Consider the following 22,140-nt stretch of genomic DNA (forward strand, 5'->3'; position numbering starts at 1 on the left):
CTATTGCTTAAATTTACTTATGACAAATTTTGACCCATAGCACCGCACGAGCATGCTTACTTGAGAGAAGGTATTAGTATTTTCTTTTTCGGGAGTTTTAGGACACACTTACCTTGTATAGTTGACATTGTATCGGGCACTTTCATCGTACTTATTTGTATCTATATATATATATATATATATATATGATATCATGACCCAATTGGGTCATAGCCTCAATTCTTTACATGATATTAGAGTCTAGGTTATAAACTCTTCCCCACAAACCCTAAAACCTTCGGCCTCTCTGCTGTTCATCATGGCCAGCGAATCTGATCACTCCAGCACCGTCGCCTCAATTCTCTACACAAGGTTCAGTAAATCAGCAATTCTCTTGCAAATGAACTCTGGGCATTTAAAAGATCCCCTCTTTTTTCCTTTGTCCATTTTCTCTTGATATAAGTGAATAAATACGATAAACTATTTCAGTGACACAAAATCTTTTTGTGATGTAACATTTTGGTATAAACATGTTTTTGTAATAATTTAGTACAAAACTATCTAATTTGTTGCAATCAACTACCTTCCGTCGACTTTTCAATAACGTCGTCAGCATTTTTGACATGACAGTTGACGTGTTAAATGCCATTCGACGTTGTACAAGTTTTAACAATTAATAATCATCCTTTAAGAAAACATTTTCCCCTCTCCTCTCGCTTTCCCTCTCTCTCCTTCTCTTGGACTGGGGAGGTCGTTGTTGTGTCCTACCGCTTATCGGTCATCGAAAGCTCATTGTTGATGGAGCTCATTGGAGTCATCCCTCTCCTCCTTCTCCCCTCTGTTTATTTTTTCTTTTTTTTTTTTAAAATCTCAACTGAAATGGGGTTGGGGCGCCCCTGCCAACGACCCGACCCTCAATCAAGCTCGCCAATAGGCTCAGACACCGCTACTGAGCTTGGTCGGGGGCACCCTGGCTGCGACCCAACCCCTGACCAAGGTGACGGCAAGCTCAATTGAGGGTTGGGTTCATCGGAGGGGGCAATAGAAATCTTAAAATATTAAAACTTATTCGTATTGTTAATTAATGTAAACTTGACCATAGTATATGTATATGTATATGTATATGTGTGTATATATATATATATATATGATTTAAGGATTTTCAATTACTAAAGCAATAACCATAGTAAAACTGGAATAAAGATTATACTAGGACAATCAATATCGAAAAAATTAATTTGAAATAGAAAATAGTTTTAAAACTTTATTCTACGAATCAAAATTCAACCAAAGAATAAATAAATAACACTATTGAACTTGAAGTTTATGGAGAAAAGATTTTCATTAAATTATGAAATAAGAATAAAAAAGAAATTTTCAAGGTATATAAATAAGAAAATTCTTACCGTTATTGAAGGGACATTCATAATGGAACTGGAATAAAGATCATGTCAAAACAATCTATATCGAAACAATTAATCTCGAATAAAATTCATTCAACAAATTAAAGTTTAATCAGGAAAGGAAAAATTTGGAGAATATTATTAAAACAATCAAAATATCGAAGCAATTAGTTTGAAATTTACATTAAAAATTCATTTTACGAATCAAAACTCAACCAAGAAAAAACAATTCATCACACGCGAACATGATTTTAGTCTTTCGTGTAAACAATCAGATTCAAATTGTTACCTTTGTTTATTCTCCAAATTGTTCTTCTACGTTTGTTTGACTCATGGAGCGGTATATATATATATATTCATACAAACGGCAATGCAAAGGGCAACTTTCTCTGATCTAATATTGAACAACGATTGTCCCCACTAAAACATCCAATGAAGAATATAATATAATACTAAGAAAGAATATTGAATATATTAGTTTCGATTCTGGTTATCATAATATATATATATATATATAAAATAAAAGTTTTGATGGTGTAAGAAAGAATAATATTAACTATTAAGAGAATAGATTATCTTTGTACTTTTATTCGATTATGGTTTCTCAGTTTCCATTCGACGTGCTTTGGAAAATAAAAGCATATTCTGGAATTCGTTAATGGTACTACATGTTTCGTTGCCTCTTATGAAACAATTGTAAAAAATAATTAATGTATACAGTCTAATGTACATTTTATTTCCTTGAACTTTGTTTTAATATATATATATATATAATATATAGATTAAAGATGAATTCACCGAAAAAATGAAAGATGAATTTTTACTGTAATATTTGTGTCAAGTCAGATAGCACGTGGCAAGTGAACTTGCAACGGCAGAAAATACCGAAGGGCATCAATGGAACATTTTATACCAAATTGGAACTTTTTGTATCAAAGTGTTAAGAAAAACATTATTTTACTAGAGTTTTACATTGGAAAAAGGTTTTACGTACCAATGGAGAATTACCCTAATAAATACTTCATGAAGCTATAATAATACTTTTAGTTTGATTTGTTGAAAGAGCCTGACCTGTCGAAAGGGCCAGGACAGTTAGCAAATACTGGTTAAACCCAACCAAATTCTGTTCTTAGATCCAGTTAAGTATGTGTTTGATAACACATCAGCTACTGAAATTAAATTTTCAATATTCAATTCGATCCAGCTTGTTAAACACAAAAAAAAAAAAATACTTGCCTTAATAGACTAGAAATAGACTAATCATTAAATAAAGGAGGACTCACTTGATTTTTTGGATAAACGGTTCAGCCAAGCAGCAAGTTTTCAAAATTTGCATCGGTACCCTTACAGTTTTAGTAATTTGCAAATATATTCATTCATCAACAGATGAGAGAGGGGCGAAAGAGTTGAGGGAGATCAAGCACGGGGCTCCATAGCCAGCCATCGTCACCCATATCAGGGTCATTGGCGACCTTGACTGGTCGATGATGGTCGGCGACGAAGCCACTAGTGCTGATAGTTTCTGAAGGAATTCAGCGAAAAAAGATAGTTTCTGAAGGAGATCTGAGAGCAGGTGGCTCGTCGGATGGTGTCCTCGGGGGTCACCAACAGCCTCAACATGGGCGCACCTCCTTCAATCCAGAGAACATCATACTTGGTACCTAGAACCGCAAAATATGATAAACCAACCTGATAAACAAGGTTTTGGATCTCAAAATATAAGTCAAAATATGATGAACCCATCCACCTTCTATCTTCAAAAACGATGTTAGGAACATCATACTTGGTACCTAGAACCTCAAAATTGAGTCAACTATTGGATCACAATCAGCATTTTCATATGTCGAGCAACTCGAAAGAAAACGCAAGCTGATGGATAATAGACCTCGGATTTGGATTAAGCAAAGTAATTGTGATTTTTAAGCAGCAAATCTTAGGGAGATGAATGATGGATCACCCCAATGCTTTTCCTATCCATTTACATATATCCTAATTACCTCTTTGAGTGAAGAAGCGATTTACAAGGTTTGATTTAAAAAATGGGGGCGGCTGAGAAGTGCACGAGGTTGTGGTCTTCTCTATGTGGTCATAAGATCGACCTGCCCCACTTATATCAGAAAAAGGTCGATCGGCCCCAGAAAACATGAGAAATGTTTGGGGACAAAATGTTAATAATGATCCATTTTATTTTTATTATCATCTTGATTAATGCAAACTATACATGCTTCACTGACTCGCAGCATTAACTTGAAAGTTCTTTTTCAATGTAAGGAATGCGGAAATCTGCGTAGAGTATGGCACTTAGGGTGCTTTGCCTCGACAGAAATTTCTTCCCCAGAAGTAATGATCAAGTCCTAATTTTTCGGGTTACACCAGAGATGCGTAAGCCTCAGTGGGATAAGGCAGTAGAAAGTAAAGGGGTGTGAGAAGTTCCACTTGTAAAAGCTGAATAGAATCTCTTAATTCCAGATCGTAGACGATTATCAATGTATTTAAGCCTCTCATAAGCTCTATTTTCAAGAAAGTTTCAGCACTTTTGTGTAATGTCAAGTCTTCTTGAGTAGGAATATATTGCGTGATAGTCCTTAGCGAGTTTAAGAAAATCGAACCCAAGATCTACCATTTCTAATTAAACTTCGATCTCCATAGTGCCTACCAACGATCAGTTCCTTATTAGTTCCCCAGTCAGGGACAGACGGAGGAATTTGGATCAATGAAGAAGTCCTTACAGGGGCAAATAAGAGCGTAAATTGCGGAGTTATGGGTGAATATATGAATATTCATCAAGAATTGAAGAATGATATGTAAATTTACATTGAACGTCAAGATTTTACGAGGACTGCTACCTCGGTTCATCAATCCCTATCCATATCCCTAATCATTATTAAGCGACCCTGTTTCTCCTAAGACCTTACGGTTCTAAGAAAATACACTTAACATGAATTAATCAATAATTAAACAGACTTTTTACGTAGAAACTGAATTTGACATGTAGTATATATAGAATCAGGAATATTATGGCCGGAATAAGACAGCGAATATAATATCTAGCCTAAACAGAACTTTATGCACTACTTATGTGGCAAGTAAAAGAGAACTTGCAGTGATTTTTGTTGCAAGTAAGAAATATAGTTGGTCTAACAATTCATGGCTATGGACCAGATCAGTCTCAGTTAATAGGTTGAGAATATCGATGAGAAAGAGAAAAAAATTAGCTAGTGCAATTTCTCCTTGAGCCTGTGGATAGTTGAAAACCGAGCTTTTGCATATTCATTGAAAATTTCTTTCGACCTTTTCATTTTATATATATATATATATATATATACACATAAAGCCCACAGCTCATCTCGCATCCTAACCAGCTTCTTCTTCTTCTTCTTCTATACGGCATTCTTCCCTTCTTCTCCATTTCTCTCTCTCCTCTCTGTCTCTTATACACACAAGCACAGATAGAGATCAGTTAGGAAGCAACAGAAATGGAGAAGGCGACATTGTTGTTGGTCCAACTAAGCTTCACGATCTGCTACAGTACGGCCTCATCTGTTCGTGATGGTAAGCTATATTCTCTTCTCTAAAACTTGGGTTGTTACCGTATTATGCACGTGATCTTCCCTGCGCTTCTTGTATCAACTTCATTATTTATTTATTTAATTTTCCTAGAACCTAAGGTAATACGAGTCTAGTTTAGGAAAAGGAAAAAAAATCCACTGATTTGATCAAAAGAGAATAAAACACAGTGGCGAACGCCTCGCTCGTTAACCTAGACGTCACAAGTTCGATACCTAATGGTATTACGCGTGCCCCTTTATTAGTTATTTAAGATTTATCTTTTATTATATTTAGGCCTTAGGCCTCCAAAATTACATATCAGGGTAATCCATATTGCTCAAACGGAACCATCGGGGCAAATTCTCTCCATGACTGTAACAGGAGGAAAAACCATGCTGCCTTTTGGTCACTCTAATTTCAATAAAAATTTAATGTCACCCAGAATAATCAATACGAATGAAATGGATCTGGTCTGACAAAATCAACTAACCGTGTCCCGGCATAACTCGGCCTGTCACTTGTGTTGAATCGCTGCTGATCTAACATGGCCTTTGTCTTAAGACTATTATTTTCGTATCGGTTTATGTTAAGACTTTTATTATTGTATCGGTTTATGAAGACAATTCATGTCTCAGATTCTTCACCCTTGCCCATTTATGTCTTTTCCCATCCCATGAGAGCAGCCATAACTAAATGGGCTTGCCGATCTAATTCAAGTTGCCGCAAGCATTTGTCCCTTCAAACTGATAGATTGTGTTCACCGATTAGCTACTAACGAGTAGCTCGATAAGATGCAACTACAGAAAGTGATTGTATTGCAGTGGTACTTGCCTGAAGAGAGATACTGTCACTTATATGCCTGTTAAGACTAATACCAGTCAAATCTCAGGTCTACTACCAAATGGTAACTTCGAGAATGGCCCGAAGCCATTGCAGCTCAAAGGCACAGTTGTGACAAGCAAAACCGCCATTCCGGAATCTTGGGCTATGTGGAGTACCTTAAATCAGGCCAGGCACAGGGTGACGTGCTATTAGTCGTGCTGGAGGGGGACTTTGCAGTTAGGCTAGGCAACAAGGCCCTGATAAAGCAGAAGGTGAAGGTCAGTAAGGGGAGGTTCTACTCAATCACATTCAGTGCTGCCCGTACTTGCGCGCAAGAGGAAAAGCTGAATGTGTCGATATCGCCCAACTCAGAGGAAGACGATGATGGAATCATTCCTATGCAGACACTGTACAGCAGCAGTGGGTGGGATTCATATGCTTGGGGGTTCCAGGCAGAAGCTGAGGAGGTGGAGATCTCAATCGACAACCCAGGCATGGCGGTGGATCCTGCTTGTGGGCCTCTTATCGAATCAGTTGCCTTGAAGGTTCTGCATCTTCCCAAGGGAACTGGAGGTGCACAATCTATATCTTTCATGCGATCTAATAGAAGCAGCCCCTTTTTTCTCATTCGGTCAGCATTCTTGCGCATATATTTGTACCTGACGATTAATGTTTAATTAACAGCCAACTTGTTGAAGAATGGAGATTTCGAGGAAGGCCCATATATTATCTCGAAGACGTCGTGGGGTCCTAGTCCTGCCCCACATTGAGGATGACCACAGCCCCTTACCTGGGTGGATTGTCGAGTCCCTCAGGGCCGTGAAGTATGTAGACTCTGAACACTTCCTTGTCCCAATTGGCAAACGAGCGGCGGAGCTCATAGCTGGAAAAGAGAGCGCCCTTGCGCAGGTGGTCCGCACCAAGCCCGGGAGAGTCTACGTCCTCTCTTTCGCAGTTGGGGATGCAAAGAACTCGTGCGTGGGACCACTGGCAGTGGAGGCCTACGCTAGGAAGGAGTCCACTAAGGTATCCTACACTTCTAAGGGAAGGGGCGGCTTTGTCCATACAGAGCTATCTCCACCCGCACAAGGGTCATGTTCCTCAGCTCGCTCTACACGACGCCGAGTGACTGCTCGGGCTCCCTCTGTGGACCCGTGATTGATGGTGTGAAGCTACTCGATGTCCGCAGCAGAAAACTGGCGTAGACTCACACGTAGGTAAGCTATGATTATTCTTGTTTTTTGGTTTTTTTTTCGCCCCACTTTCCCCAGCTCTTAATCTTCAGTTCTGCTATGCCACTATGTACCAATTTCTGATTCGACGGATGCGGATTTTCTCCAGTCATGTGCACGTATCGTTCTTCTTCATCTAGAATGAGTCGAAATCGATACGAATCCTGAAATAAATATGTAGAGACATGATCAAATTTCATATACTTCAGAGATCAACCTGCTGCATCAAACAATTAACGAAAAAAGAAGCAGCAAAAGAGAAGTACTAGCCCATCTATCATGCGCATTTCCATGGAAAGTGAAGGTGCATGCATGACGTCTCAAGGTGCATGACAAGGAGAACTATACACGATATATACGACCGGCATTCTTTCCTCGAGTGAGATCTATTGCGTTGCATTGAGTCGCTATATTAATCGAGGACGGTCGGAGTCCTGTATACATATATAGGCGGTGTGAGTGTTTACTTTAGAATATCCATGGTTGTTCGATCCAAATGCTTAAAAAAAGCTTCTTACAATAACCATAAAATACATATAGTTTTTTTCAGTGTGTATCCCTGGTATCCGAAGCTTAACGGCTATGACTAATCCAATTCAAACCAGGTTGACCTACTAAGAAGTAAAGTTTTCCCAACAATGATTTTATTCATTCACAAGACTCGAACCTGATGTTTTATTTGAGGGGAACAAGAGGCCAAATCACTTGAACTAATCCATATTGGTTATAAATACATATAGTTTATTTATACATCATAATGCCGGAAATCAAGTTAACATTTTTGAACTTGAAAAGGATTTATTTGATTTTGGACATGTACGGATTATATGCGTAACATTATGTTTGGAATCCAAAAAATTGTAAGAATTCAATTCATCTTTATAAAATTCAATTGAATTTTGTTGTTTGGTATCAAAACCACACGAGATTTATTTTTAAAATGCAAGATTTACATTGGAATTTAAATCCGGCCTAAATGAAAGATGAACAAATGAACGTGAATAAGGTTTTTCGGTTCGGTTCGAGACCCAAATTACTTAAATTTTGATCCCGACCCGAACTCGAAAGTCCTTGAAAACTGGAAATTGACATCAGGTATGAAGCCTGAACATTGGGCGAACGAAGCGGACTCTTTCTCCGCACCCTCTCTCTCTTGCTCATCAGTCAGACTCGCGGCGGCGGGGAGACTGAGAGGGCGGAGGCTCGCGAGTCACAGCGAGTCGGCCATGGCTACTCCGATAACTGCACGTTCCAGAGACAAAACGGGCCACTAGGGCGACCCACCGCCGCTCGGGGACCAGGGCTCCACGGTCCAAACACTCCCAACAACAAAACTCTCCTCTCGGGCCTCCAGGCTTCTCAATCTACTAATCGAGACAGTTGAGCTTTGAGCAGAGCTGCCTAGACCCCGGCCTGCACATTTCAGTAAATAGTAAAGCCTCGTGTCCTTTCAGTTTCAGCGTTCAGCTTACGTTTAATTTCAATGTTGGAAATCTCGGGTTTCGTTCGACCCGATTGGAGTCATTGGACAGCCCTTGTTTTTTCTCTTTTTTTTTAAATTAATTAAAATATTTTCTTCGTTGTCGTTTACTTCATTCAGACTTCCCCCCTTAGTCTTGTCGGCTGCTCTGTTGCTCGTCTGCATCTCCTGTGAAGGCCGAAAATCCAAATACGCGAACACAAGCCAAATTCAGGCCGTTCCAAGCCCAGCCCGGTGGCCGGTAGGCCCACCCAAATCCGATTTTTCGGTTTTCGGTCTGCAATATATTGGTCCTATTTTTCGGTTCTGCCGGTTTGATTCGGCTGGTTCAGGTTTCTTCGTCTTCTGCCCTAGCTAGCTACCGCCAATAGTAACGGAAAAACGGAACCATGATCTTCTCTGTCTCTCCCTTGCCCGGTCACTCGCCCCGCCGCCACCCTCCGCCGCCGCTTCTCTCCCCCGCCATCCTCGGACGTGTCTGAATTCAGCTCCAAGCTTCTCACGCTTTCCCTTCCCCACCGGCGCGATTCCGTCTTCCACAGCTCTGCCCCGGCTCTAGTAAGCCGAGCGACGCTTGTCATCTCCGCATATATCATTGAGGGTTCTATGGCCAAGCGTTTTGGAAACAAACGCGGTGAGTTTTCCATCATTCTTCCATCCTCACTCCTTCAGTGGTGTTAGCCCATGAAACATCTCTGTTATATTGAGTATGAAGAATTTTTTTTTTTTTTTTGCCTTCATTAGTTTGGGGGGAATATGATTTTTGGATTCGATGGAATTTCCAGTTAGGGAGTAATTTCGTGGCATTGTGAAGCAAAGCTCGATTTTTTCGTGTTTGTGAATCTGGAATTTGATAATGAAACAAACGGACCTTTAAATGATGACTTTTCCCCACCTTCCACCTCTGAATGCAGGGCTAAAGAGAACGAAGAAATTCGAAAATGAGAGGAGTGGTGGGTCTCGGAGAAAGAAGAATCGTGCCGAAGAAGAGGTCGCCTGGAGCTCACCGGATGTTCAGGAAGCAGGCATGTTGAATTGGCTGCCTTTGTTCAAAGTATTCCAATATTATGAAAAGCATCTTGAGAACTTTATATCACTTGTTTAGAAGTTTGATTTTTTTTTTTAGTCGGTGTTGTTTGACATGAAGCTTGCATTGGATTGTTGGTGTTTACTAGAGGTTTTAGTGGTGGAAAGTTCTGGGAAATTTATTTCGTGGCTGATTTTATATAGTGTCTTGATATTGAATGTCGTGGTCCTGAGCAGATCATGCACCAGCTGAACGATTGAAAAGTTTGAGCTCCGAAGATGTGGCAGTTTATAAAGAACCGTCTATGTATGATAGTCTACTTGTGTCGCTGAAGTCGAGCAACAAATCCTTTTCCGATGCTCACGAGAGGAGGTATGCTGCGGAAGGGCCACGCTTGTGAAATTATATCTTGCTCTAATTAGCTTCAATAGGATTACCGCTCGTGATTGTGTTGTTCTTTTCAAATAATTTTCAGCTTAATTTTCATGCCGTACTGAACAACATATGGAATCTCAAACCAGTGACCTTTTCCATGGATAGGCAGAGGCAAGAAGAAGGTAGAAGTGACTCTGAAGAGGATGATATTGGGGGTCTTGAATCTGATGCTGAAAGTCAATCTGAGGAGGACGGCTCCGATGAAGGTGGGATTGGCAACTTGTAATTCTATTTCCATGATTATGTTTTCCATAGTATGGCAATTTACATCGCCTCATTGAGGGTATAACTGTGGGATGCATCAGAGAGCAAGGAGTTATGTTCCTGACACTTAGTGGCCATCGGTTTTTTCATGAAATCTGGTTGGTTTTTATGCAATGGAGACCTTTAAAACAATAATTGCAAGCACGCTTTCACTTTTTGGGTTTTACTTGGATCTTTAGTTTTTCTTTTTTCTTTTTTTGCGAGGTTCAATTGTTCAGGTCTTTTGTTTTCTTACACTACAGATATGTGTGAAAGATCTTTTTCATTGATATCAATTTTTATTTTGCGATGCGTTATAGTTGTATGGGTCTAGGCTGATTATATCTATCCATAATTACATCTCTATAATCTTTTCACAGGAAGCGATGAGGAGTCTCCGGGAGAGCATGCTAGCGAAAGTGAGTTGCTAGACTCTAATGTGCTTGGTGGTGAAGATGAGGATGTAGATACTGAAACGGGAACTGATAACGAGGGATTGGATTCTGATGAAGAGGACAGATTGGAGGGGCCTTCTGATGCTAATGCTACAGCAACAGATTACATGAGGTCCATAGCACCAAAAGCTTCTCACGTTTTAATGTTTTCTTTCCATTATCATTCATTCGGCCCTTAAAGTCTGTATTGATATCTCTTGTGGCCACAGATCATTGAATGCACATTTGGGGCATAATTTATCAAAAGAAGAGGTTGATGATCTGTCAAAGAAGAGATGGAAATATAAATGGGACATGCCTGCTATTGATATGTCAAACTGCAAGTGGACAGGAACTGGAGAGTGTTTTTTGAAGGTACTTTTATATCTGGTCTCCTTTTGATTTATCTTTATTTTCATGAATCCGATTTGTATGCATTTTACTTTCCAGGCACTTGATGTTACCTCTGCTTTTCATTATTTGCTGTGTTTAGCATTTGGACATGCTTTTTATATAAGTTTGGTTGTTGGATCCTATTTGGCATGCTCACAATTTTATATTCGTTTCACCAGTGCATGATCATTATTCTGCATATATCTTTTGAGCCTCTAAAGCTTCAATCGATCTTCTATATATTCAGGATGACAGCACAAGTTCTGCATATGGTCTGAAGCCAAGTTTGTACAAGCACTGGTTAAATATTTACAAAACATCTGGTGGAAGTGATTTTCATATGTCCAAGGAAAGGTTATTCTTCTCCCTGTGTAAGTAGGCGCATTGAAAGTTTTTCTATTATTATATATGCTGATCGAAAGCCTATCTTGATTTCTGAGTGATTCTAAATTTCTGATGTGGCTGAGATGATGGGTTTCGTGTGCATGTCTCAATCTTAGATTAAGTCGTTATGTAATCATAAGCGACAAAGCAATTGATAAATGAGAAGTTGATATGCTTCCAGAAATATGGTCGTCTACTTATTCTGTTGTTTGTATAATTCCTTTTATTTAGGCGAGAGTTACCGCGATATATTGCACTGCAATAAGAAGCCTTTCTACCACAAGGGCCACAGAGAAGACTCAAGTATTATGGACGCTTACATTATGCATTCAGTATGTACTACTACTTTTCCTTGTTTAAACAAAGATTTTACTTGTCCCAAAGGGTTTGAACTTTCACTTTGAGTTAAATTTAAGTCTGAAGAGACTATGTCTTGCAGTTGAATCACATATTTAGAACTAGAGACCTGGTGACAAAAAACAATGCAAAAAAGCAAAGCTTGAAGAAGCTGGGAATGAGGAACTACTATTTGGTGACTGCTTCCGCGATCATGGCTTCACGCGTCCCAAGGTAAATAAAAATCCAACTTTGCTTCAATATATCCAGTCTTCCTTGTCTGTGACTTCGTGGACAAAGATGCATTTATTAGGTCAATATGTCAAAGTTTCCGATTCTTTAATGGATAGAACGTTGTTTGGGCCTAGGATCATCCTTTTGTTTTGAGTTCATTTTCTATCTTTTTTTTCCAATAATTCTCACGTTTTGTAAGTTCAGTTTGTTATGCTTATTTATATGTTGTTCAGGTTTTGATCCTATTGCCTCTTCGAAGCATTGCACTTCGAGTTGTTAAGAGGTTAATACAACTGACACCCTCTAATCGGAAGGTATTTTTCGGCTTCTCTATTTCTCCCCCATCTTTTTCGTTTATTTTTCATTCCTTTCCCAATCATACTAAATTACTAATATCTTGTGAGTACTTTTTGGTTTCTCAGGTCAACGTGGAGCATATGGACCGGTTCACTGATGATTTTGGTGGTGGAGAGGCTGAAGACAATGATGATGGTGCATTGACAGAAAATGTTCCTGCCTTGACTCAGAAGTCTTCAAAGCCTTCCGACTACCATGCTCTTTTTGATGGAAATAATGATGATCATTTTATGATTGGCATCAAGTTTACAAGGTAATATATTTCTTCTAAATATATACTACTGACCTCATTAATTGATGGATAGTTATGTCTTTGTTACCAAGTTCAAGAGACTAACAAAACATTCTGGGAAGCCCATAGAGTTCAATAAATGCTAAAATATGTCTAGAAGGGTATATAGAGAAAAAGAGGAGGCCTCGGAAATTGAAAAAGACGTGCTTGGATCCTTAAGTGCTCGAGTAAAGTTAAGTCTTTCACCTGCAAAAGCTGCCTAAGACAATAGATCATCCCTTCCTCATATTATAAACTGTCCAGAGCCAACCAAGCAATCATGTGCCTGCTATCAACTAATTGTGAACTTATTAATGGCATTCTTCTCAATGTTTCTTTTTTAATTTCTTGTAGGAGGAGTATAAGGCTGTATAGTGATTTCTACACATCAGACATGATTGTGGCTTCACCTCTTGGTCTGACTACCGTGAGTAACAAGGCTTTATGTGTTTCGTGGAATTTAAGATATCTAATATATAGACTTTTTTGGAAAAGCTTTGCTGATTTGGTGCTCTACAATCAAATACTTTAAAGATGTTATTTTTTTATAAGAGAGTGCATAATGTTTCAGTTGTTTCTGGTAGCGAAATTGATGTGGTGTTGTGTGACTCATGATTTGGTTACTATAGGACTGTAGTTTCAATAGCTTTATTTGAAGAAATAGTATTTGTTGTTTCCAACACCTGAACTGGATATTATCTTGTTATGAAACCTAGGCCATATTGCCCTTTGTAATAGTGTCCATTCATGGAAGTTTTGGTGATATAACTGCAGTTTCCCTCTCTCTGTATATCACGTGAGGATCATAGAGGAGATGGTGATGCTCTAGAAGTTTATATTGTTGACTGGAAACTTTTGTATGATTGAGTTGCTCCCAGTCCTCTTCCGTTTAAGCTAATGAATCCTTTCTTGTAAACAGAAAATTGGGGAGGCTGATAGCGAGAAGGAGAAAGATGTGGACTACCTGTCCTCGATAGAGGTTAATCATCTATTCATTTACTGGTTTTTATGTAATTGTTCTAGATGAATGGTCTTAATGGCAGATTACAATTTTCGTCTATGTACAGGTTCTAATTGTTGATCATGCAGATGTCATTGCGATGCAGGTGACAAATCTGCTTTAATTGCCCCTCTCTCTCTTTTCTCTCACCCACGCACACACACAGAGTTTCATCTTGTTTTACCAATTTCTGTTGACCTGAATCCTTTTAATATGCTTTTTGCTGACAATGTACAGAATTGGTCCCTTGTGGATGAAGTTGTTCAAAGGTTGAATCAATTGCCATCAAAGCAGCATGGAACTGATATTATGCGGATAAGGCATTGGTATGTTACCAGTGACATTTGCTTGCATCAATTGATCTTCATTCTTTCATACTTTCTTATTTGGATTTGAACGCAGAGAGTTAAGGAAAAACTAGAGAACTGTCCACTTTTATGGACCCAGGAATTTCTTATGTAGTTTCATTTTAGTGTACATCATCCACTGAATATTATTGTTTCCTTCTAGGTACTTGGATGAATATGCACGCTTTTACCGGCAGTCAATAATCTTGGGTTACTATTTAAATCCAGGTGGACCATTATCTTCATAATTTGGGACATGGATTGTTATTGATCATGTTTACTTTGCATTATCTGTTTTAGTAATCATCCTGAGGTTGATATAATGAAGGTGACCTAAAATCTCTCTATCTATTTTCCTTTGCAGATATAAATGCTTTGTTCAATCACCAATTTATCAACTACAAAGGAAAGGTATGGTTCAGAACTATTCACGGTCGTGAGAGAAAAGTTGTGATTGTTGTTCCAACTACTCTTTGTTTCTGTTCTAGCTAAAAGTTCTTCATGCTCTGCTTTTTTAAGGAGGGATGAAAATTAGAACGCATAGTGCCTATCCAATATGTACCTATCAAACACAATGATGGTGTATTGCGAGTTATATAGCTATCCCTTTCGTGATCCTAAAATTTACTGTTGCTTTCCTGCTTTAATCATAGTTTTCCTGCTTCATTATATACTTATTCCTTGCATGGTCATCCATCATTTATTAAACAGTAATTCTGGCGTGAAAATGGAAACATTCTCCATCCGGTATTCATTTTTCGTAGGGGTTCGGTTAAAAAGGTTGTTACTATTCTGGAGCAAGCGTTGGATGTATCCGAAAAGTTGCTTATGCAGATAATTTTAGCTCGATATATTGTGATCTTCTTTTCCCACTGTAAAAGAAGTTGCAGCTTGAGGACATGATTAAAATTGTAGATCACATCTGATGCAAACTCACGCTAGTTTAATATCTTTAGGTGAAACTGGTTTGTGATTACAAAGGCGTTCTGCCAAAAGTTGTACTGCAAGTGAAGCAGGTATGTTCATTATGGTTGCCATCTGTTTTTTCAAAGGAGCATAAGCTTCTCATATTTTTGTGCTATAAGTTTTATTAATCTCTCTTTCTTGTAGTGGATAGATACAGCTTTTTTGTGTGACAAATTTTTTTTTTCCGTTCTTATGCCAGATTTACCAGAGGTTTGATGCCAAGTCGATTGAAGAAGCTAATGATGCTCGCTTTGAATATTTTACCCAAAAAGTACGTCCAATTGTATCTCTCTTTTAGTCACTTTGTCGTGGGTGCTTATATTTCTTCAGAGCAGCAGTTTCTATGCGAATATCTTGACTCTTTTTAGCTAAAACTTGTACCTTTTACTTTTGGCCAACAAATCTTTGGAATGCAATGGCCATCTGAATTCACACCTGCACGTATTTCCATATTCGATCCATATCTTCTTGCATTTGACATATCCAAATATTTTCTTGATGCAGGTGTTCCCAAAAATTAAGGACTCGGTACAGGTAATATCTTTATATGGACAATGAATCTTGAATTGAGCTGGTTACATAGCTTCATTTATGTCTTAATATTTTTACTGTTATCTAATATCGCCAGTCTTCTATGCAGGGGGGGATTATGCTGTTCGCCAGTTCTTACTTTGAATATGTTAGAATTCGTAACTTTCTGAAGTCACAGAACGCGTCTTTCTGCCTACTTGGGGAGTAAGGACCTCTCTGTTATTTGATTATTTGATTTTCACTGTTTCAACAAGCAACGCGTTTTTCTGTCAAATGTACAAGGCCTCAATAAGGGAGATTATTTCATTTGTTGGTACGCTGCTAATAGTTATCATCATAATCTTTGCTCTTAGTTACACGAAGCAGAGCGACATTTCTCGATCACGTGTGTGGTTCTTTGAGGGAAGGCGTAAAATAATGCTTTACACCGAGAGAGCACATTTCTACCACAGATATAAGGTGCTTGACCTCTATCTTTGGTTTTACTCGTGAAGATGTGCATTGTTTGCTTGAGATCACAACAGTTGGAAGTGTTGATGCTCTTCTCATCATATATTAACTTAAAACTCTTTCATTTGCAGATCCGTGGAATTCAAAATTTAATCATCTATTCCCTTCCTGAGAGAAAGGAGTTTTACCCTGAGGTGGGGCTTGTTCTGTTAGCTTCTTATATCTCATACCATTTGCATGTTTGGATTTCGAGTTCATTATCTGCATCTTATGGTTGATTTCTTCGTTATGGTTTTATTTTTGGCAGATTGTGAACATGCTTAATGGGTCCGATATCATGACATGCACTGTGCTGTTTTCCAAGTTCGATCAATTACGGGTAATTCCTTAATCTCTGGGTCGTTCTCCTCTACAGTCCACTGCTGAGATCAAATCTCAGCGAACTAAATGTCAGTCCTAAAACAACGTGTAGAGACAACAAACTTGTGGTGGTTGTCCAAAATAATCTCTAGATCCATGTTGAGGACTGATTTGGGATGATATGTTGCCGTGAATCGACGCAGTGCTGTTTAAGGTCAAAAGGGACATACTGGAGTTGAATCTCATTTTAAAGAAATCTTGTTTATTTCTTTTATATTCCTTGTTATTGCGTCCTGGTTCATCTCCTGGAAATTCTCATAAATATTGGCTTCATTGCTCTTCCATTGTTGATTTCATTCAGCTGGAGAGAATTGTTGGTTCCTTGGCCTCGAAGAGGATGGTGACATCGGAGAAGGGCGTGTTTGTTTTCTCTTAAACGAGAGAACTCAACCGGTAACCCCCCTCATCGGTAAGATTCAGGCGCAGAAACACAGGATGAAACCAACCATTTTAATATGGAGATGGCAAGAAGACACTCAAGAACTTTTGGTCATAAATTATCGAGATCCCAGAGTTGCACCCTCAAGTATCACATCGCCTGTAAGATGATAGCAGGAGGATTGATTTTGTTAGGCTTCGCGTTAGGGCCTTTTACGGCCTTCCAGTTTTGCTAGGAGAGCTCGTTCCGATGTAATTCACGGGAATATGAGATTGTTATGCATACTATTGTTGCATGAGAATTTTTAAAAGTCGTTTTTTGGCGATCCCCATCGGTTCCGTAACAGAGTAATTTTCAATGTTCGTAAGATTGCAGATCGTTGTAATCCAAAAGACTCTTTATAAGTCGATGATATAATGTTCAAGCACTAATCACACTAAATTAACGTAATAGATGAACGAATAGATAAATAGATGAATGAATAATTAATGGGCCATATTCAGCAAAAGAAAAAAATAAAAATAAATAAATGATGGGCCAACGCGGTGAATCTCAGTCGTGTGGCCGTCAGGGGCACAATTGTAATTACATTAATTATGCGGGGGTGCATAAGTAAATAAAGGAACAGCTAGGGTTTTGCAGAGACTCTCTCTGCTGTTCTGTGCTCTGCTCGTATAAAGCCGCCATTTCTGCATTGGAAACGCGGCCTTTTTCGGTGGAGAGAGATCGACGGAGAGAAGACGAACGAGGGTTGAGACAGAACAGAAGAATGGGAGTCTTCACATTCGTTTGCAGGAGCTCCGGCGACGAGTGGAGCGCCAAGCAGGTCAACGGCGACCTCGAGGCTTGCGCCGCCTCCACCTTCGAGCTCCAGAGGGAGCTCGTCCAGACTGCTCTCTCCGCTGACTCCTCCGGCGGCGTCCAGTCCTCCTTCTCCATGGTCACTCCCTCCTCAGCTGTCTTCCAGGTCTGTAGCCCTGGCTTCCATCATCTTTAGTTCTTCTATGCCGATCTGTGCCGATTCTCAGGCATTTGATTAGTAGCATCATGACCTGTAGCTTCTAGTTTGGGATGTTGGATGATCACGCTAAACCTAGCCTTATGCAAGCTATTGATTACCAGATCAACTTGCTGTCCCTGTTTGACCTTTGAATTGATAATGCTGGAATTGATGAGAGTAGAGCCAGTGATATGCTCTCTGATGTCACTTCGAGGGATTCATGTTACAGACTTCAAATATGATTGTGCACTGTAAAGACTATAGGCGGATCGAAAGTCGGTTAACTCGGGAGTATGCCATTGTAATTTATTGATTGTGTATTTTTGGTCTCGCGTTTTGTCATGCTGGTTCGATGATTTTGTGATCTGTCCGAGTGCTATCGTGGCTGAATAGACTGCTCCGGGTTTCAGGTGATCATTGGCGGTGGTGGTGGCGGCGGCTTCATTGGAGGCGGTGCTGCTGCTGCAGCCTCAGGTGGCGGCGCCCCGGCGGCAGCCGAAGCTGCTCCTGCAGAGGAGAAGAAGGAAGAGAAGGAAGAGAGCGACGACGACATGGGATTCTCTCTTTTCGATTAGAGCAGTTGGATTCTCACTTTGTTCGCAATGCATTTGCAAGTTTTTGGGTTAACTGGTTACAGGATCATGTTGTATTTGGGATCTATATCTGTTTGTCGTGTAGAATTATGGGGAACTCGGTGTAATATCGATGATAATTTTGTGCTTGAGTTGTACTCTTTTGTCGAACAAGTGCGAAAGGGATAGCTGATATTGAGCCATTCTCTTGTCCGAGTTTTGTGCTAAGGCGAATGGATTCGTCTTAGCACAGGGTATGTTTCCGTTGGCGCTGCGGAGTCGTAAAAGAATGCGTTAGGATTATGATCTTTGCTTCTAACGAATGTTGTCGTCAATGTTCTTACTTTTACCAGTTAATCAATCTACGGGAAAGTGCAACGGCCGTGTTATAGACAATTTTAAATCCTACTTGAAAAATTCATTGGCCATGCAAATGTTTTAGACAACCCAAATATTTACTTCTTTTTTTTTTCTCGAAATCTAAAAGAAAATGTAATTTTCGTAACAATATACCACATTATTTCAACAAGAGTAGTATCTTTTCCTCTAAAAACTGGAAAACAATTAACATAATATCCGATAATTTCCTCACTTTTTTTTTTATTGATAAGCTTATCGTTATTGATAATTGAATAGATTATTATTTTTGGATAATCAATAAAATTGCCGAGGAAACCGGAAAAAAAAAAAAAGAAAATCTGTGGAGCTGGTTTTCCCATGAAGCCGGTCTCAGTTTAAAATTATCTACAAACCAAACTTCCAATTTTCGGTTTAGGCTAGTATCCGGACCAAAAGAGGAGCACCCCTTCCCACTTGTTCGGGCTTTCCTTGGGGTAACCAGGAGTGTCCGCTATTCCGCTTCGAAGAATTTTGCTCGATATGGTTTTTGATTCTATACACTTTGGTTTGTAATCAAATTTTAATGGTGTATTTGATTTTAGAGTTAAATAGAGTTGAATTTTGATTTTAACTGGGTTGTAATGATTGTGTTGAATTATAAGAAAAAAGTGTGAAAAAGTAATAAATAGTTGAAAAAAAAGTAATGATTGTATTGTTAAATTGTAAAAAAAGTAATGAATAGTTGAAAGAATTTAATATTAAAAATTGAATTGAATTGTTAAAAAATTAAAAAAAATGAAAATGTAATAATTATGTTATTCATTTTATTATATAGTGAATAGAATTAAAGTTATAATTAAAATTTTAAAAACGCAATTGTAAAACTAAACGGAATATAAAAGTTCAATTTTGTTCTTTTTTTTCAACGAAAACGAGAACCAAGTCCGGTTTTTTCGGTTTTCGGTCTGTAATATGTTGGTCCGAGTTTTCGGTTCTCCCGGTTCGGCTCGGCTGGTTCAGGTTTCTTCATCTTCTGCCCTAGCTAGCTAGCGCCAATACTAACGGAAAAACGGAACCATAATCTTCTCTGTCTCTCCCCTGCCCGGTCACTCTTCCCGCCGCCACCCTCCGCCGCCGCTTCTCTCCGCCGCTATCCTCAGACGTGTCTGAGTTCAGCTCCGAGCTTCTCACGCTCCCCTTTCCCCACCACCGCGATTCCGTCTTGCTTGCTTCATTAGGTTAACTACTATTTGTCAAGCACGTCGAAATTCCTTTTCTTTTTGTTTGCTGCCACTCTTCTCTTGTGAAATGATGAGAGGTTTTTGTATCATGAGCTCTTGTTAGCGTCGATAATCGATTTCGTGTGCTCTGCTTCAGGAGGTGTGCTGTTATGGCGTCTCGACCAGAGCTACAAGCGCCGCCGGAGATATTCTATGACGATACCGAGGCCCGCAAGTACACGTCCTCCTCCCGCATCATCGACATTCAGGTTCGCCGGAAGTTACAAAAATCCCTTTTTTCCCCCTTTCCTTTTGTTGCGAATTTTCCATGAGTTTGATTAATTCGGTCTTTGTGAACTTTGGTGCTTCTATGGTTTGAGTTTCTATGGTGGTTTGTGGATCTACAGGCTAGGCTTTCCGAGAGGGCGCTGGAGCTTCTTGCTTTGCCTGATGATGGAATCCCGAGATTGCTCCTCGATATTGGTATCCTCGGTTTCTTCTTTCTGAGCTGCAATATTTGGTTTTGTGAATTTGGCCTATTTAATCATGATGATGAATTTATTTTCAACAATGGCTACTTTGGTTTTTCATAGGTTGTGGGTCTGGGTTGAGTGGGGAGACACTCTCTGAGAATGGTCATGTCTGGGTCGGTTTAGATATTTCTCAGTCGATGCTTAGTAAGTTGATATTCGATTTCCTGATATCGGTTGTATATGTTTTCCTGCTTTCTGGCCTTTATATGCTGTTGCATTGTTCCCCCCCAATATTAGACATCGCATTGGAGAGGGAGGCAGAGGGTGATCTTTTACTTGGTGACATGGGTCAGGTACCAATCCTAGTTTAACTCTTTGGTACTTATTCTTGTTTCTCTTGCAAGTGATCCATTTTTCGACCTTTATGAGGGGTTTATTGGCTTCAGTTACTTGCCATAATTTTGAAATAATGTTCGTTATACCTGTATTTGCCTTGTGGCTTACTCTAAGCTGTCTAATTTAGACTGTAAGATTCTGATTACATTTGCTTTATTTGTATGGCATTGCTACAGTAACTTGGCCTATTCTTTCCTTGATGCTTATATTTTTGAATTAGGGCCTAGGATTACGTCCTGGAGTTATAGATGGAGCCATCAGCATCTCTGCTGTTCAGGTACAACTTCTTCCTGGCAGTAATAAGTTCCTGCTGTGGCACTTTGGTCTTAGCTATCGAATATATCACTTTAGTGAATTATTGGGAGATTGCTGGAACTACATTATTAGGATTATCATGAGTTCTCTGTTTCTGATGATTGGTAGGTCTATCGTTGTTAAAACTGTGCCCTCTGTTTTCAACTGTTGGTATGGCATCAGACTGAGGAAAGATATTAGTGGGCTTACCCTTTTCAACTCATTGACTCTGTGAATTTCTTAATTTACTATTGCAGTGGTTATGCAATGCTGATAAGTCCAGTCACGAGCCACGATTAAGATTGAAGTACGTGCAATAAGGGTTTGCTAACTTGTGTCATGTTACTTGTTGCCCTTCTCACATTACAAGCTCTTAATTACACCTCTCATGGTGCGTCTTTGATGTCACTATTGACTTCTTAACAGGGCTTTTTTTGGATCCTTATATCGATGCTTGGCAAGAGAGCAAGAGCAGTTTTCCAAGTCTATCCCGAAAGTATAGCCCAACGGGAGTTGATTCTCAGTTCTGCAATGCGTGCTGGGTTTGCTGGTGGTGTCGTGGTTGACTACCCACATAGGTGCTAATATAATCTCTTGCTTCATATTCTGGTTTCGATGCTGTCCCCGGAGTGTCCAATATGATCAACTTGAGTCATTGACTAAGTTTGCGCATCTCTCAACATCTTGAGATTCATGTGGATTAGGTGTTGATGCTGACAACATATTGCATAATTTTATATGTATGTATATACAGATGAATGAGGGGAACTGACCTCAAAATTATTGATTAATGCAGTAGCAAGAGCCGGAAAGAGTACCTCGTGCTCACTTGTGGACCCCCATCTATAAGCACAGCCGTCCCAAAGGGAAGGGGGACGATGGAGAGAGTTCATCCGATGAGAGTAGTGGCGATGATGAGAATCGAACGGTGAGTTGATTTCATGAGACCTAATAGCTGAATTCTTCCCCTGTCAAATAGGGATTCTTTTGACGAGTTATCATATAGGGATTCTGCTTCTACTACCATTCTCATATTTTTTTCCTCAAACATGCATTCATGCTCTCCTTTTGGATTTCGCGCTTTGTGCAGGTTAGTATCTCAGATAGGCACCGACCTAGGAAGAAGCGGGAGCTGAATAAAAGGGGCAGAGGAAGAGAGTGGGTCCTAAAGAAG

General features: G+C 39.4%; 2 protein-coding genes and 2 pseudogenes across 2 annotated transcripts; all 4 read left to right on the top strand.

The window, feature by feature from the left end:
• Positions 1–4,858: 4,858 nt before the first annotated feature.
• Positions 4,859–6,958, top strand: LOC116191939 (annotated as a pseudogene).
• Positions 6,959–8,768: 1,810 nt separating this feature from the next.
• On the top strand, positions 8,769–17,001 carry LOC116191940 (U3 small nucleolar RNA-associated protein 25-like). Its single transcript, XM_031520307.1, is given in 26 exon segments — positions 8,769–9,099; positions 9,380–9,490; positions 9,729–9,864; positions 10,033–10,133; positions 10,551–10,737; positions 10,835–10,979; positions 11,245–11,368; positions 11,613–11,713; positions 11,821–11,869; positions 11,872–11,951; positions 12,185–12,265; positions 12,374–12,561; positions 12,934–13,006; positions 13,499–13,558; positions 13,647–13,685; positions 13,817–13,905; positions 14,090–14,154; positions 14,291–14,337; positions 14,883–14,942; positions 15,092–15,163; positions 15,397–15,426; positions 15,533–15,627; positions 15,777–15,882; positions 16,005–16,067; positions 16,181–16,252; positions 16,595–17,001. Coding segments are annotated over 26 exon segments (2,277 nt in total). The 5' UTR covers positions 8,769–9,071; the 3' UTR covers positions 16,670–17,001.
• A 348-nt stretch (positions 17,002–17,349) lies between these two features.
• Positions 17,350–18,447, top strand: LOC116191941 (60S acidic ribosomal protein P3-like). Its single transcript, XM_031520308.1, has 2 exons — positions 17,350–17,639; positions 18,083–18,447. Exons 1-2 carry the CDS (start codon positions 17,442–17,444, stop codon positions 18,245–18,247), a joined length of 363 nt encoding a protein of 120 aa, XP_031376168.1. The 5' UTR covers positions 17,350–17,441; the 3' UTR covers positions 18,248–18,447.
• Positions 18,448–19,626: 1,179 nt separating this feature from the next.
• On the top strand, positions 19,627–22,134 carry LOC116191937 (annotated as a pseudogene).
• The last annotated feature ends 6 nt before the right edge of the window (positions 22,135–22,140 follow it).

Source organism: Punica granatum, unplaced genomic scaffold (assembly GCF_007655135.1).
Source record: "Punica granatum isolate Tunisia-2019 unplaced genomic scaffold, ASM765513v2 Contig00634, whole genome shotgun sequence".
Classification (NCBI taxonomy): domain Eukaryota; kingdom Viridiplantae; phylum Streptophyta; class Magnoliopsida; order Myrtales; family Lythraceae; genus Punica; species Punica granatum.

Coding starts and splice junctions, on each gene's coding strand:
- LOC116191941 (XM_031520308.1), top strand. CDS start 17,442: ATGGGAGTCTTCACATTCGTTTGCAGGAGCTCCGGCGACGAGTGGAGC. Junction 17,640..18,082: donor CCTCCTCAGCTGTCTTCCAG/GTCTGTAGCCCT, acceptor TCCGGGTTTCAG/GTGATCATTGGCGGTGGTGG.